The 16,018-nt window shown below is 47.9% G+C and overlaps 1 protein-coding gene across 1 annotated transcript; it reads left to right on the forward strand.

Moving 5' to 3' along the window:
- Positions 1-658: 658 nt before the first annotated feature.
- Positions 659-13,057, forward strand: lcp1 (lymphocyte cytosolic protein 1 (L-plastin)). The gene is made up of 16 exons (XM_012882766.3): positions 659-844; positions 6,193-6,289; positions 6,498-6,646; positions 6,742-6,865; positions 7,169-7,301; positions 7,421-7,502; positions 7,620-7,785; positions 7,956-8,098; positions 9,487-9,582; positions 9,666-9,861; positions 9,948-10,026; positions 10,122-10,236; positions 10,318-10,451; positions 11,691-11,811; positions 12,015-12,139; positions 12,288-13,057. The coding sequence occupies exons 2-16, from the start codon at positions 6,226-6,228 to the stop codon at positions 12,418-12,420; spliced, it is 1,860 nt and encodes a 619-aa protein (XP_012738220.1). The 5' UTR covers positions 659-844; positions 6,193-6,225; the 3' UTR covers positions 12,421-13,057.
- Positions 13,058-16,018: the final 2,961 nt, after the last annotated feature.

Genomic DNA, 16,018 nt, shown 5'->3' on the forward strand with positions numbered 1-16,018 from the left:
TAAAAAACAAAACGAAGCCTAATAATAATTGAAAAACCAATGCGATTACGCACCTCATCACGTAAGAACTCCAGAAACACATTGACGTTGGCAGAACATGAAACGGTTCAGTGGGCGTGAATACTTTGGAAGACCCGGTATGTAAAGCAGCGGGTAAATCTGTTTTACTTCCAGCCTCCGGCAGATCCTCCTCTTCCAGCCAGGTTTGGCTCTTTACCTCTCTTCAATTACTGGGTACCTCTGCTTCCTCCCTGTTGCCATGGTTATAACCGTGTCTTTATTCATCTAATCACCAGAGAGTGACAAAGATTCACTTTTCCTTCTCCAGGACCCCCAATAAACCTCAAGTCCCCATACAGATGCTTCTTTCTTCCTGTTTGGCATTTAATTTTATTTCTTACGATCAAAGATTTCTGCTCCCTAAGTGGACGCGGTCCGTTTTAGATGCGTTTCCACTTATTTCCCTGCACGGCCCTTCGAAAACGTCTGAACCCCCCCCTCCGACTGCGGACCCAAGCGGAGTCAAAGGAAGGCAGATAGAACCACGGTGTCACCGGAGTCCCACCGCACCGCTTTGCTGGAGGTCACCTGAGCGCGCAGCCTTGCGTTGCATTGCCATATAAAGACAAAAGCTCTTTGATTCCTGTTTCTAAAGTGTTGCGTGTCACTTCCTTCCTCGTAGATTTGAATAGACGAGCCGAGGCCCTTCAGGCTGTGCCGATTCAGAGCGCTGCCTGTCAAGCGTCGAGCAGCACAGCAAGCCGGACGCACACCGCCCCGAGGAACGGAAACCGAGCCCTCCGCTGCCAGAGGCCATCGTCAGCTCCCTCGCCGCATCGCTCAGGTAAGCTGGCCAGAGGTCAGGCGGCCTGCCGTCCGTGCAGGTGTCACCTGAAGGCATCGCGTTTAGAGGAGCCCGGGCAAGCAGCGCCTCCAATAGAACGGCAGCGAGGACAAAAAGGGGGAAATATAGAGTATAGAGTCTCTGTGATTATATGATTATGTCGTTGACCCTCACCCTGAGTTTCTGCACTACGGTTCTGCTTTGCTTTTATGGTCGAAAAAAGGCTTTTGCATTTGACTAAACATGTGCGCCGTTGTCTGGCGTGAAACCCCGCGCACGTTTCTCTTGAATGATTTAGAAGCTGCTCATGTTTAAATGAGAGGAGCAGGGCAGTCGGAGGCACAGGGAGGCCCACGGGGAGAGGAACAAGAAGCCGAAACACTGCAGCTTGCAGGGAAGGAAGTTTGTGGTTGACTTGACTTCAACTGAAAAACGAAAAAAAAAAAAAAAAAAGAACGACCCAACACACGTCTCTGTGAGGCAGCGCGGCCTGGAAGAAACTTCAGCTCAGGGCTGCCGGCGTTGGGTTTGCGATTCGAGGCCGCCGCTTCGCCGTGAGACGAGCGGCGATGCGTGACACGTGTGAGGCACGCTGCTCTGGCCTGGCACAGAGCAGAAACACGGGCCGGAAACAACGCTGTTCGCTTTAAATGTGCTGGCTGCATCCGATGCCTAACAGACGCAGAGTCAAATGTGGAGTCAGCTTGCTTTTCTATCTGACGCTTTGATCAACGCATCAGATGACGGACGGGAAACCGATCAAAGGAATAAAGCGCAGCGTTCGCTGTGGTCTGAGGCAGGATAGATGTCAGGTAGACAAAAAAAACGCCGCTGAAAACAGTCGCATAACTGGTTCAGATGAAAAATAATATCCCCCAGATCTGTTAGGCTGACGTTCTGATGTTTTCTGCCTCTCTGGTCCTTAAGTGGCATTGACTTCTGTTGTTGCCTGTGAATGAAAACACGTTTAAACAGAGAATTTTCTGCAAAGACGGTAAATGTTTGAACTTTAGCCTCGTCGTCCAAACAACGTCTGCATTGTTTTATGATCATTTCATGGCCCATCATGCTCATTTTCTGAGGCAAAAAACAACAAGATTTCTTTCTTGAGTCAAACGTTCCTCCTTTCTGTCTCTGGAGAAAAGCACCACGTCTATGATCAAAGTGAAAAACAACACACGGCTGATTTGAAATTAAAATCTTGGTTTTTGTAAAAATCCAAACTAATCTTACAGATCCAAAATCTGACCTTCTGCAACACGTCACTGTTTGGGCATCCAGCTGGTGTCGACAGGAGCCCGCAGACCCAAAACCTGGGACACGCCCCCTAGACGAACCTTTAGCCTTTGTGATTCCTTTAATTTCAGCTCTTGGAGGACATCTCTCCTCAGTTTGCTTTCACACACATCCAAACAGCGACCCGTGAGCCTAACATGGCTGTATTTGAATAGCTGCATGCAGAGGGAGAAGTCCATGCAGGCTCCAGCCGGAAGCGTTGGGCCCAAACTGCAGGCCGATCTCTGACTGAAATCACAAGCTTAAAGTTGCATTTCACTTCTGCTGGGCCGTCTGGACAAGCTTTGCTTTGGGACTTGTCGTGACGCCAGAAATCTGTTCGAATGAACATTGTTCAAACACGAAGGCGAGACGGTGACAGAGACAGGCAGAGTTTACTGCACCGCTGGACGACAGAGGAGGCCCGGCCTGTTGTGCAGGAGAACTACAATCCTTAGCAACACAGGAAGGAAGCTTCAAAACCACTGCAACAAGTGCAAGCTCGTACTTTGAAGAGACCTCCTCACACAACCGGGCTGTTTTTTCTCTCAGCAGATAAACAGTGTGTGGGGGGGGGGTAGCAGCGACCGGTCCCGATCAGAACCGATCTCCCGCTTCAGAAGAGATGAGAAGCAATGGCTTAAACTGCTCAGGCCTGCAATTTAGCTGAGGCGAGTTTCGTTTCTGCTTCTGATCATCTGTCTGCTGCAAGAAACCAACTTCCCCGTTTTCGCTGCCTGTGGAGCCCAGAGCCGTGAAGCCAAAAGTCCCCAAAAACACGCCGCTGCACGTCTTCTTAAAAAGCCTTTTCTCTGCTCTCCCTGCGGCCCAAACCTCTGCCTGGTGCCCAGACTCAGGCTCTACAAATCTTTGAGGTCCTGACGGCTTTCACCGCGTCTAGTGTAGTTCCCTCCAGCTAAGTCTCCCTTCCTTCTTAGCATCTGGCCAGCATGTCCCTTAACGCACAAAGAAAGATGAAATAGATTCAATCAAAGGGAAGCTCTCTGACAGGGATGTTTTCTAACAGGATATCATTTCAACAGATGGGAGCACTTCCTCTTATTGGTCTAAAATCAGTTCTGTTTATGTGAATCACGCAACCTGCCTTCATCCCTGAGAAAAAAAAAAAAAAAAAAAAAAAAGAAGCACAGTAGCTGTGTGACATTTAGCGCGTGGTATTAAAGCCATTAGGAAGGATACCAGTTCAGCTGCTCGGTTGGCTTTGGTTGCCCTGTCTGAAACTGGTGGAGCTTTCCAACGCTTCCTTGAAAAACAGGTTTCCGTCCTCAGTGGGTGGGAGTAGTTGGAATCAATGTGGCATTCATGATTAAAACAAAGGTTTAGAAAGTGCAAACCCAAGTCCCTCATGTCATTCCAGTCTTTTAACGTAGCTGAGAGCTGCATTCACGGCCTGCGTGTCTAGTTTCTGCTGCTGCTGTTAGTTCCATTCATCAGACGGGTTAATTCTTGGGTTGTGGTCCTTATTTGAGAAGGAAAACATCAGAAAACCTTCAACTATGCAGTTATTCTTTAATACTAAAGCTATTTTTTTTTTAAATCAGAGAGTCTCTTAATGCGGAGGCGCAGGAAGTCAAATCACTTAACGCCAACGGTCTCGACGGCGTCCCTTTTGTGGTTTAAAATGTCATCCAAACTGCCAAAAAAGGATCTGTGAATGCACAGCGCCGTTCAGGGTGAATCATCGTGATGGAAAATGTCCTGCGGGTCATGTGATCCCCCTCTGTCCCACTCAGTGGTGCTTCTCTCTTCCTCGTTTATTTTATTTTTTTTTATATTTTTTTATAGAAATAAAAGAACTGTGGGAGGTTCGCGTTAAAAGCAGCTTCTTGATCGGTAATTGTGCATCGGATGATAAGATACGATGGCCTTTCACTTAGAAACGTTTCACGCTTGTATGTTTTACATACGGATGCTTTTTATCTGCTCGCCGCCAGAAAAATCTTTGCTGAGGCACAGACACGCATCGATCTGGCAGATATGGATCCAGCAGGGGCGGTTCTAGACAGGGCCCAACAGGGGCCCTTAGGATGATAAACTCTGACAAAGATACCGTGACTGACTGGTCATTTGGATCAGTTGTATTTTATTTGTTTATGTTTTTACCCAATAATAAAATAATAAATATATAAAAAAAAAATTAAGCTGTTTCACGTTAAGCTCCCGCTGTATTGAGAAAAGATCAGGGATCTGCAACCGGCAGTTCCAGAGCCACAATTGGCTCTTTGGCTTACTTCATATATATATATATATATATATATATATATATATATATATATATATATATATATGTTTTGTGCCCCTGTGAAAAAACTCTGGCCCCACCCTGCCCGCCCTGATAAATTTGGTCTAGAACCCCCACTGGGCTCCAGGCCGAAAAATAAAACACAATCATGCAGCAAATAAATGTCAGCTGTTCCACTTCCACTTTTCTGTAGCATTACAGTGGCGCTCCGGTGTGTGCTGCAGATTGGGCCCCGCCACGTCGGCCTGAGTGTCTTTCTCTCACGGTGACATTTGCATCTTTGTCGGGCTGAATGGAATCCAGGACCGTCACAAATCTGTCGATATTCAAAACGAGTCTGGTGGAGCTAAGCTAACGGTTAAAAAAACCCGTCTTTCACGCTGATTTGATGAAGTCATTGCAGGAATGTTGTTTGACAAGCTCAGGGTGAGAGTTGCGCTCTAAGAGATGACCAAAGAAACGACCTCTGACCCCTCACAGAAACTTAGAAAGAGGCTGAACTCAATCAGATCCAATTCACAGTAAAATATTTGTTTCTCTGAACTGAACTAATTTTTAGTTCTAAGCTCCAGCTAAGAAAAAGAAACAAAGCCTCCTGAAATCCAGACTTCAAGTAGGAAAGAAGGAAGTTTCCCACCCTCCCCAACATCAAAATCCAATATGGCTGCCATGTGCTTAACAGTGACAGATGTTTTAATAAATAACTTTGTTCACAGCTGACCATTAGTATGCAATCATTAAAAAAGATCAACTCCGGCCTTTACGAACGTGTTTCTGTAGAGTTTAGATACATAAAAGCAGAGACAAACACTGCTGCTAGCTTACATGGCTACTTATACGTAGCATGGTCCCCGAGAATGAGAACAAATCCTGCCTGTCTTCCTCTTTGCTGCCAGAACATTGTTAAGTTGGGTTGGGGCCTAATGAAACACGGGGTTAGTGGACACCAGCTAGCTGGGTTCATCTGCTTCGGTTCCTGCTGACCTCGGCTTTTTCAGAAGAATCTCTACGAGGGGAAGATCAATGAGCTCGGAAACAAACATCGTTTAACTGTTTTTATGTCTAAATTACAGCTAATTTGCTTCACATCTCCCTTGTAAATTGATCCCAACATTTTCTCTGAACCCATTCAAAGCAGTTTACAGCTTAAGAACCACGGTTCTGCAACCCAGCAGAGAACAGGCACAGTATATTTCTGAGTTAGTTATACTTCTGTGGATGAGTGCATTAAACGATAAAAGCAAGAACAAAGTTTGTAAAATTGCCCTCTTTCATTCTGTTAGAGGACAATCTTCTCTAAAACTATGATTTTTTTAGTTGGGGTTTTTTAACAATAGAGTTGTCTAATAGGCAGAGATATTTTTGAGGTATTCTCGTGCAGCACGGTCAGAGTGGTTCTACTTCTGATCAGACTCTGGAGCTAAACAAATCTAGCACATAGAAGGCCAGTGCTTTTAAAGTAGAAACGGTATAAAAAGGAGATGTAAGTATAGACCTTAAAGAAGTGTTCTGTCTAATGTGAGCCTTTTAGAGAAGAACTGAGAACTGGGTCCAGAAGGAACCAATGTGTTTGCCGTACAGACCTTGTTGAATATGCAGTCACAGAGAGGTTGTTTTTCACACAGGAAGTGCTGCAGTAGGAGGAAGTTTCACAGTGTCAAAAGTGAAGTGTGAAGGCTTTGCATCACAACGCTAAATTAGGAGATAAAATCACTTCGGCTCCACCTGACCTGCTCTGCAGGTCGGGCCTGGAGGACCGCGCCCACATCTCTTTGTATTAAAGGTTCTGTGTGTTTCTTCTTGGGGCCAGTTTTAGGGTCCACCACTGATTCCAGTCGCCAACATGACCGCCCCACCGATCTCAGCTGAGGAGATGGAGGAACTCAGAGAAGCTTTTGGCAAAATCGGTAGGAGGATCATCCTTGTTGCTGTCATTTCCTCTTGTGCTTTCAATAGAGGAAGGATGAGTGAGGAACCGCTGCTTTGTTTGTTAGCATCCAGGCCCTCTGCTAAAATCATTTTTCCCTTTAACTGCTTCACTTTTAATAGTAGAGTGCCGACTGTAAAACGTTGTGATAAATGCATACTGTGACATCCTCCTGGTCTTCCTGTCAGACGTGGACGGCAACGGGTTCATCAGCAAAGACGAGCTCACCGAGCTCTTCAGGGCCGCCAACCTGGCTCTGCCGGGATACAAAGTCCGAGAGATGGTCCAGGAGCTGACCAAGACCAGCGACAGACTCACCTTCGAGGAGTTCACTGAAGTAAGCTCTGCTCTCACTCCAGCTGGTGACCGCTCTGTCACATCTAGATCTAGAGCTCGGTCTCATTCCCCCTCCCCATTTCCTGCTTCCCTCAGATGGTCCATGGTCTGAAGAGCAGCGAGGTGGCCAAGACATTCAGGAAGGCCATCAACAAGAAGGAAGGCATCTGTAACGTGGCAGGAACTTCGGAGCAGTCCGGCACTCAGCACTCGTACTCAGGTAACGCTCCACACACTGGGTCATCTTCTCCTACATCACCGTACCAGGTTGGAGTATACAGGCAGCTTGGACATAGGTCTGAGGACAGAGATATGCATTTATGGGCTGATTTGGCCTCAGGGTTTTGATCACTACCTTGTTTAATGACCACCCTAACCACTCGACCAGTCACTGCTCAGTTAGTCTGACTCCATCAGAGGAGAAATGTGCTGCTCAGGTGTGGGTGAGACGTGTGTCGGTGCGGGTCTGTGATCTGATCCTGGGATCGGCCGGGATCTGATGTGCGATCTCTCCTGTCTGCAGAGGAGGAGAAGGTGGCCTTTGTGAACTGGATCAACAAAGCTCTGGAGAAGGATCCAGACTGTAAACATGTTCTCCCCATGGATCCCAACACCAACGACCTGTTCACCGGCATGGGAGATGGAATCGTCCTCTGGTACCTTCTGCTTTCTCAACGCTTCAGATTTGCTTCCGATGTCTCGGAGGATTCCTAGCTCACGGTTAGGTAGAGGACTGTGTTCATCAGCCTAAAATCTGCCGCTTCTCTCCTGCTAGTAAGATGATCAACCTGTCCGTCCCCGACACCATCGATGAGAGGACCATCAACAAGAAGAAGCTCACTCCTTTCACCATCCAGGTCAGACACCAGTGATTACAGTACTCTTCAGTGCCGACGACAAACGAACACTCGTTTTACTCCGGGTCGCCGGCGGCACCGCTGAATATGTGCTTGTTGTGCGTTTCGCTCCCACAGGAGAATCTGAACCTGGCTCTGAACTCCGCGTCGGCCATCGGCTGCCACGTGGTGAACATCGGGGCTGAGGACCTGAAGGAGGGCCGGCAGCACCTGGTCCTGGGTCTGCTGTGGCAGGTCATCAAGATCGGGCTGTTTGCCGACATCGAACTCAGCAGGAATGAAGGTGGGTGTTCATGTGGACCCGGGATTTAAGCCGAGGGCAGATTCTAAGGCTGCCTTGCTTCGGAGTCCATTTTGCGAGGGCATCCAGACAGGCTGTAGATTTACAGAAGGGCCCGGTGCTTCCCGTTCAGGAAGGTTGTATAAATCCAATGCTTTAACTTGTGCATGCAGCTCTGATTGCTCTGCTGCGGGACGGCGAGAGTCTGGAGGATCTGATGAAGCTTTCCCCAGAGGAGCTGCTGCTGCGTTGGGCCAACTACCACCTGGAGGAGGCCGGCTGCGCAAAGATCAACAACTTCAGCTCCGACATCAAGGTGAGAGCCCACGCCGAGGCCTATGCGGATCAATGCCCTGACTTTAATGAAGATGATATGGTGTTGCGCAACAAAGATGTCCGCGTTCTGCGCACAGGCGCCCCCTTGCAACAGGAACACTTTATGACACAATTTTTCATGCTTTCATGCTGCAACAACAAACTTCCATGGGTTTTGTGTAATAAACCAACACAAAGTAGTGCAACATGGGTGAATGAAAGAAGACTTATTCAGGTTTTTACTTTTTTTTACAAATAAAATCTGAAAAGTGTGGCATTGATTTGTATTAAGCATCAGTGAGTCAGTTTGTAGATCCAGCTAGTCGTTCCGGGTATGACTCCTCTAGTCTAGTCTGGAGTCTGAGATTTTTGCCCATTCTTCTTAGAAAACAAAGACCCAAAGGTCAGTCTGGTTAGAGCATTACTTGTTAAATCTCACCAAAGAGACTGAACTGGATTTGGGTCTGGACTTTGACTAGGCCATTCTAACACATGGATCTTCCAGCGTATCTCTGGCTGTATGTGTAAGGCCTTTGTCCTGTTGGGGGTTGAACCTGCGCCCCGACCTCAGGTCTGTTTCAGCCTCCTGGATCGTCTTGTACTTAGCTCCGTTCTGGTTTCCTGTCTCTGAAGAAGAGCCGCCCCCACAGCATAGCTCATCCCCAGCAGGTGTTCTGCGTTCTGGGTCATGTGCAGTGACAGCGCTCATACTTTTTGCACATAGGCCAAGATATTTCCTATTCTTACACACGTTTGCTGTGTCCCCTACATGACTAGCGAGAAGCTTCAAATAGGCCAATAATATGGCTTCCGTTCAACAACGCCATCTTCTGGCCACTCAAAGGCCGGTTTTCTGGAGCGCATGACTAATAGCTGCCTTGTCAACAGATTCTTCCCCTTGAGCTGTGGATCTCTACAGCTCCTCCAGCGTGGCCTGGACCTCTTGGCTTTTTCTCAGATTGACGCTCTTCAAGCTCTTTCTAGGAGGATTGGTTGAACAGTGGGCTGTCAGATGTTAAAAGCCTGGGATGCTGTATTTACTGACTAGAAGACATTTAAAGGCATAAAGTTGAGGAGGATTTTATTTAGGGGTATCAGAGTTTTTGAATGGCACCCTCTTCCTCCCACTTCGAGATCATGCACTACTTTGGGTTGGTCTGTCACAATCAAAACACTGAAGGTTGAGGCATGAAAGCCTTTGTAAGACACAGAATACGTTTGGCTGTCATCACGGCCGTGTTCATCCTTTCGGTTATTAACTGCACACGATTGGTAGCTGGTGGCTTCCTTAGATCGATCAATCAAACAGTTTGTTTGATGTTAAACAAGCCAAGCTGAAGCTGCTTTGGAGCCGTTGGTGGGTTAACCTCTTTAAACGGGTTATTCCAGGACTCCAAGGCGTACTACAACATCCTGAACCAGGTGGCACCCAAAGGAGACGAGGAAGGAGTTCCTGCCATCGTCGTCGACATGTCAGGAGTCAGGGTGAGACTTCATCCAGCCAATCAGAAACCTTAGATCTAGAGGGAGGTCCGCTTTGCTGACTCCTCCCCCTTCCCCCCTTGCAGGAGAAGGATGACCTGAAGAGGGCCGAGTGCATGTTGGACGAGGCCGACAAGCTCGGCTGCAGGCAGTTCGTCATGCCCGCAGACGTCGTCCGTGGCAACCCCAAGCTCAACTTGGCCTTTGTCGCCAATCTGTTCAACAAGTACCCAGCTCTGAAGAAGCCAGAGAACCAGGACATCGACTGGAGCTCCATCGAAGGTGAGTTTCAGGCCCAGAGATGCCCGTCTTGTGTCTCAGAGCGTCTTAGTGGAGCGCTGATCAACGTCTGCTGGCTTTCCCTGCAGGGGAGACCAGGGAGGAGCGAACCTTCAGGAACTGGATGAACTCTCTGGGAGTCAACCCTCGCGTCAACCATCTCTACGCGTATGAAAGCTCCCCAGCCTGTTGGATGTCCGGCTTGTAGACCGCCGGTAGCCATGGAGACTAACGGCGCCTGTGTGTGTGTGTGTGTGTTACAGAGACATCGATGACGCCATGGTCATCTTCCAGCTATACGAGAAGATCAAAGTACCAGTAGACTGGGACAGAGTCAACAAGCCTCCCTACCCGAAGCTCGGCAGCAACATGAAGAAGGTTCGACAGGAACCTTCAGGCTCTTCTTCCTTTCTTGATCCTTTAGACCCATAATCACGCGTCCGCTGTTCTGGTTTCCAGCTGGAGAACTGCAACTACGCAGTGGAGCTGGGCAAAAAGGAGGCCAAGTTCTCCCTGGTCGGCATCGCGGGTCAGGACCTGAACGCAGGAAACCGAACCCTCACCCTCGCTCTGCTCTGGCAGCTGATGAGGAGGTAACCTTCCCTCTGCGGTGCTCATTTCTGTTCTCCCGCTCTTCTCTCCTGACCCCGTCTACTTCCAGGAAGCAGTGGACTGTTTCCACGCTGCTCAGTAAACGCTTCCATATTCATCATCTCTCTGGAGTAGCTCTAGCCCTTATTGTCACAGCTTGGATGTATCCGTGCTCCCTTTGACTCGCTTCATGTTGGAACCCCTGGTGAACATCTGTGAAAAAACCCTCAAAGTAAACTTATCTTTCATTGCAGTGGGATAATGGAGCCAAATCCAACCTTTAATGTGACTAATTGTTTAGTGGGGGAAACAAATCCCACATTCAGGGAGAATTCAGCAACGCTGCTGGGGGCACAGTTAAAAAACTATAATCCCTTTAAAATTGACGTGACAGACGCATTATTTTAAATAGCTGTAGTTTTCCAGGTCGATCAGAGAGTCTGGGAATGTCTACAAAGTAATGGATGATGCAGAAATGTTAGTGGCGCAGTTTCCTGACCCGGGACCTGTAAAAGTCCTGGGTGGAGGGAAAGTCCGCCCCATGATTCATAGAGAGGAGTGTGACTGAGGTAAAACGATCAGCAAACTGCACTAAAGAGGTGTTTGTTGGGTTGACCAGGTCTCCATAGCAAGCATTAGAGGCCTTAGCTGGAGGCCAACGGGTTCTAACTATAAGCTTTTCAGCGACAGAGGCTCCAAGATGAACATGTGGAAAGCCGCCCAGTGCTAAGTATAGTGGAGGACCTGTGATGATGTGGGCCTGTTCCAAAGACTTTGGGAAGAGGATAAACTAAGAAACACCAGCAGATCGTGTAGGCTTCTGTCAGAAAAGGGTAAACCTGGTTTTCCAACAGGAATCCGGCTGAAAACCCACAGCAGGATCAGTAAAATCCTTCCATGGCCACCTCGGCCCCCAGAATTAGATCCTGTAGGAATGCTGTGAGCTGAGCTGAAGAGAAACGAGGACCCGGGATTGGATGATCTGGAGAGACTTTGTAAGAGGAATAGTCAAAGATCCTTTTGGAACAAACGACTAACAGCAGGGAGGCTGATAGTTGTGCCTCTTGAACATGCGATCCACTGAATGAAGGTTTTCAGATTAAAGGTTTGTGACGCTCTGGGGGGGAAGTTATTTGAAGGCTGTCTCCACATCTTTAGCAGGGGTGTGGGGAAGTGCTACCGGCGCTGTATCCTCTGCTGGTTCTGCTTCAGCAGCCTCACGCCGCCTGTCCCTTCCTCAGGTACACCCTGAACATCCTGGAGGACCTGGGTGACGGACAGAAAGTAGTGGATGACACCATCGTGTCCTGGGTCAACGGAACACTCACCAACGCTGGAAAAGGCACCATCTCCAGCTTCAAGGTACGCCACGAAACCGCTCTTCCCTCACTGTGGCATCCTGGGTAACACCAGGACACGCTAGGAGGTCTACAATTCAAATAAATATAACGACCTACAAACGCTGATACCTTATTGGCTACCGGTACCCAGCAGAGGGCTTTGAACGGATGCGGAGCGGTTCCTACCTGAATGAGCTCTGAGAACGGCCGTGTGTTTCTGTGCAGGACATGTCTATCAGCAGCAGCATGCCGGTCCTGGATCTGATCGACGCCATCCAGCCCGGATCGATCAGATACGACCTGCTGAAGACCGAAGACCTGACAGAGGAGGAGAAGCTCAACAACGCAAAGTACGAGCAGAGTTTGTCTTTCGCACATTCGGCCCCAACCCTGACTTGACCTCCGCAGGTCTCGTCTTTCAAACCCAGTTAAAGAGCCGAGTCGCTCTAGATCCGCCGTCGCCATCCTCTGACCTGAGCTGTCCAACTGTGTCAACAGGTACGCCATCTCCATGGCCAGGAAGATCGGCGCGCGGGTGTACGCGCTGCCTGAGGACCTGGTGGAGGTCAAGCCCAAGATGGTGATGACGGTGTTCGCCTGCCTGATGGCGCGCGGCATGAGGAAAGCCTAGAGACCCGACGCAGCGTTTCACCCCTGACCCGACACGTCCACACTCTGAGAGCAGAGGGGGGGGGGGGGGGGGGGGGGGCAGCTCTCTTCTCTTCTTTTCTTTCTAAGCAGGGAGGCTGTGGCGCTTTTCAACGACAGTCTGTTACATTTTGGTACACGTAGTTTTACAAATGTCAAGCCTTAAACTCAGACGAGAGCTGGATGATTTCTGTCTCTCTGAGGGATATAAAGTCCTCTTTTAACCATCTGTACAACTCTATAAGACGCTGCCTCGAACGTCCAGAACAAAGCAGCTCTACCCGTAATCCGACCGGTCCCGGTACCTGATCAGCAACAGGCGACTGGCGGCCCCGATGCTGCCTCAGGCATAAATTAGAGGCTTCAAATTAAAACTCAGTATTATTTATTGTGTCTGGGTCCAGCTGCTCTTCAGGTGCCATATTAGCTCTTTGAATATGAAGAATTCCTGCTTCCACGTCATTTCACTAAATCTCATTTTTGGGTTCCTGGAGCCTCGTTGTGACTGGGTTTACCTCCCGCTCACTCCTCTGGAACGTAACGTGCCGTTTCACTCAGCTGATTGAACTACAGCTTTGTCTCAGATGTATAAACCAAATAAAGAGATTTTTTTTAAATTATGACGTCGGTGTTGTTTGATTTGTGACGCATTGTGCTGTAAAGAACCAGAACCTTGCGGGAGCTGGTCCAGAAGGATTCTACAGAGATCTGCTGATTGTACGAGTTAGGACAGCCTCTCATCTTTACGATCGTTTGCATCAACTAAGTAAATATTAAGCAGAAATTGACATAAAAATACAGAAAGAGTTCTGTCTCCTACAAACCAGATTACAATTAATTACAGGAGCCCACCAGTCCACTGAATCAAAGAACAGCATGGTAGGGCTGCACATGGCTGGAACACAACATCAGCGGGGAGCTTGATGATAAAGAGGCAACTCATAGAGCTGATGTTAAGAAAAGCTAGAATTATGATTAGTAATCATCTGAAGCAAGTTGGGACCCCAGTTGCCAAGGAGACCATTAATAACACACTACAGGTACATCTAAATAATTTAATATTGCATAAAAGTGCATTATGATTTGCCAGTCATTTCAGAAATGAAACCGTTATTTTATAGATTGATTACACTTGGAGTAAAATATTTCGAGCTTTGATTTCTTATACCTTTGATGATTATGGTTGACAGGTAAGGAAACCTCAAATTCAGTGTCTCAGAACATTAGAATAACACATCAGACCAATCATAAAAGGATGTTCTAAGCACAAATGTCAGGCTTCTGAGAAGTATTTGTCCATTTCTAGGCCCTCAGTACTTGGTTGGTCCTCCTCTTGCATGAATTCCTGCATCGATGCTCCGTGGCATAGAGACGATCAGCCTGTGGCACTGTGAAGGTTTAATGGACGCCCCTCTGATAGCTGCCTTCAGGTCATCTGCCTTCTTGGGTCTGATGTCTCTCATCTTCCTCCTATCAGAGATTTTCCTATGCGGTTCAGGTCAGGGGACGTTGTTAGCTTGTTAGCTAGTCAAGCACAGGAACATCATGGTCTTTGAACCAGCTATTGGTACCTTTGGCAGAGTGGGCGGGGCCAAGTCCTGCTGGAAAATAAAATCAGCATCTCCATACAGCTTGTCTGCAGAGGAAGCATGAAGAGCTCTAGGATCTCCTGCCAGACGGCTGCACTGACTGTGGCCTTCAGAAAACCCAGCGGACCAAGACCAGCCGACAACATGCAAACTTCACACTGGACCTCAAGCAACGTGGATTCTGTGCCTCTGGGACCTTGATTTCCAAACGAAATGCAGAATTTACTTTCATCTGAAAACAGGAGTTTGGACCATTGAGAAACGGTCCTGGGGTCTCATTTCTAAAACACAGCATAGAATCCAAAGTAAAGGTTTACGTACGACTCGCCTCCCATAAAGATTCTGAATCATAAAACCATGCGTACGCACCCTAGCACACAGTTTTCCTTTACAGATCACCGCGTTTTCTTTTCATGGTGAAACAACAACCACTGTGAGAGAGCAAAGCAGTGAAACTATTTCACAGAGAGACGCTTTTCAAATGTGTAAATCAGAGGTAAAAGCACAGATGCTGTCCACATTCAAATATCTCGTTGAAAAGTAAACCTAGTTGTTGCTTTTAACGTCGGATGACAGCTGTGCGTTCAGATCGACATCCTAAGAGGGAGAACAGGGGGAATAAGAGGTTTCCCCTGCAATGATAAAGATCCCCCCCCACCAAAAACGCCCCCTGCAAAAAGCATTTTAGGAAGCCGATTGGACGCAGTTTCCTAATTCTCCCATTTGTAAGGTCCTCCGGTGCCAAGGTGTCCCCTGCATCACGCACCAGTGTACCTCACTGTGTGCAGCAGTCTAATAGCTGCACAGCTGCTTAGTTTACCTGTGGCTCACATGTGGTGACCAGACGTCCCGATTTGTGCGGGACTGTCCCACAAACTGAAACAACGTGGCTGGTGGTCATCTCCAGTGGTCGACGGGAGAGAGGCAGGACCTGCACAGTTCATCAGTCACTGGACTAAAATTTAAGTTATTAAACCTATAAAAAGTTACAGGATGCCTGTTATGAACTCATAAGTTGTGCTAAATGCTGTGCAGTAGCAGGCAAAGCAGCGACTAATTACTGTAACGTGTGATCTGTGGTAAATTAAAATAAATAATACAGTGTTGGTTATGTGTCCCTCACAAGCACCTGTTGTCCCACGTTTGGTTATTTGAGATCTGGTCACCCTGGTGACCGTTGGCCAGAGGAACGTGACGGTAGAAAACAGACTTATGTGAGACTTAAAATGGCTTTTGGGCATTTTTTAATCCATCTGTCCTCATGTATAGCTAAGTGTCATCGGCGGCAGCAGTTTTGGACGCTTATGATCGTCCATGTATGATTAACGTCTGATATGGAGTGAAATTGAACCGCTGAGAGGAATGGTGATGCAGTTTGGCTGCACTCCAACACTTTATCATCTGCGTCGCCAATTCCCCCCCTCGTCTCCAAAGTGTGTACACCGGGGTCAGAGCTGATGTGAGGACCGTGGATTTACCCTTTTTAAAAAAAAAATAAAAATAAATAGATCCCAACTTTTGCTTGGGAAGTATGGAAGATTCAGGCCCCGATTTGCACGTACCCAAGCTTTAGAAATAAGGCCCGGGTTCCTTTTCTCCCTAGCCCAGATAAGACGCTTCCACCCCATGCATTACATGACTCCAGCCTTGGTCCACTCCTTGTGAAGCTCCTCCAGTTTTTTTATTTATTTATTTTCACAGGTTTTGCTTGACAATCCTCTGATGGCTGCAGCTCTTCCTGTTGCACCTTTTCCAACCACACTTCTTCCTTCCACTCAATGTTCTGTCGTTATGCTTGGATTCTCTGAACCAGCTTCTTCAGTGGTGACCTTCTGAGGCGGCCCCTCCTTGAACAGGATGTAGACGTCCGTCTTCTGGACGTCTGTCCACTCTTCCCCATGACTGGGTGTCCTAAAGACCCAGACCATTTAAAGGTTCAGGAAACCTGTGCAGATGCTTTGAGCTGATTAGGGTGCGACACCATTCGTTTCC

This window comes from Fundulus heteroclitus, chromosome 7, assembly GCF_011125445.2.
Source record: "Fundulus heteroclitus isolate FHET01 chromosome 7, MU-UCD_Fhet_4.1, whole genome shotgun sequence".
Classification (NCBI taxonomy): domain Eukaryota; kingdom Metazoa; phylum Chordata; class Actinopteri; order Cyprinodontiformes; family Fundulidae; genus Fundulus; species Fundulus heteroclitus.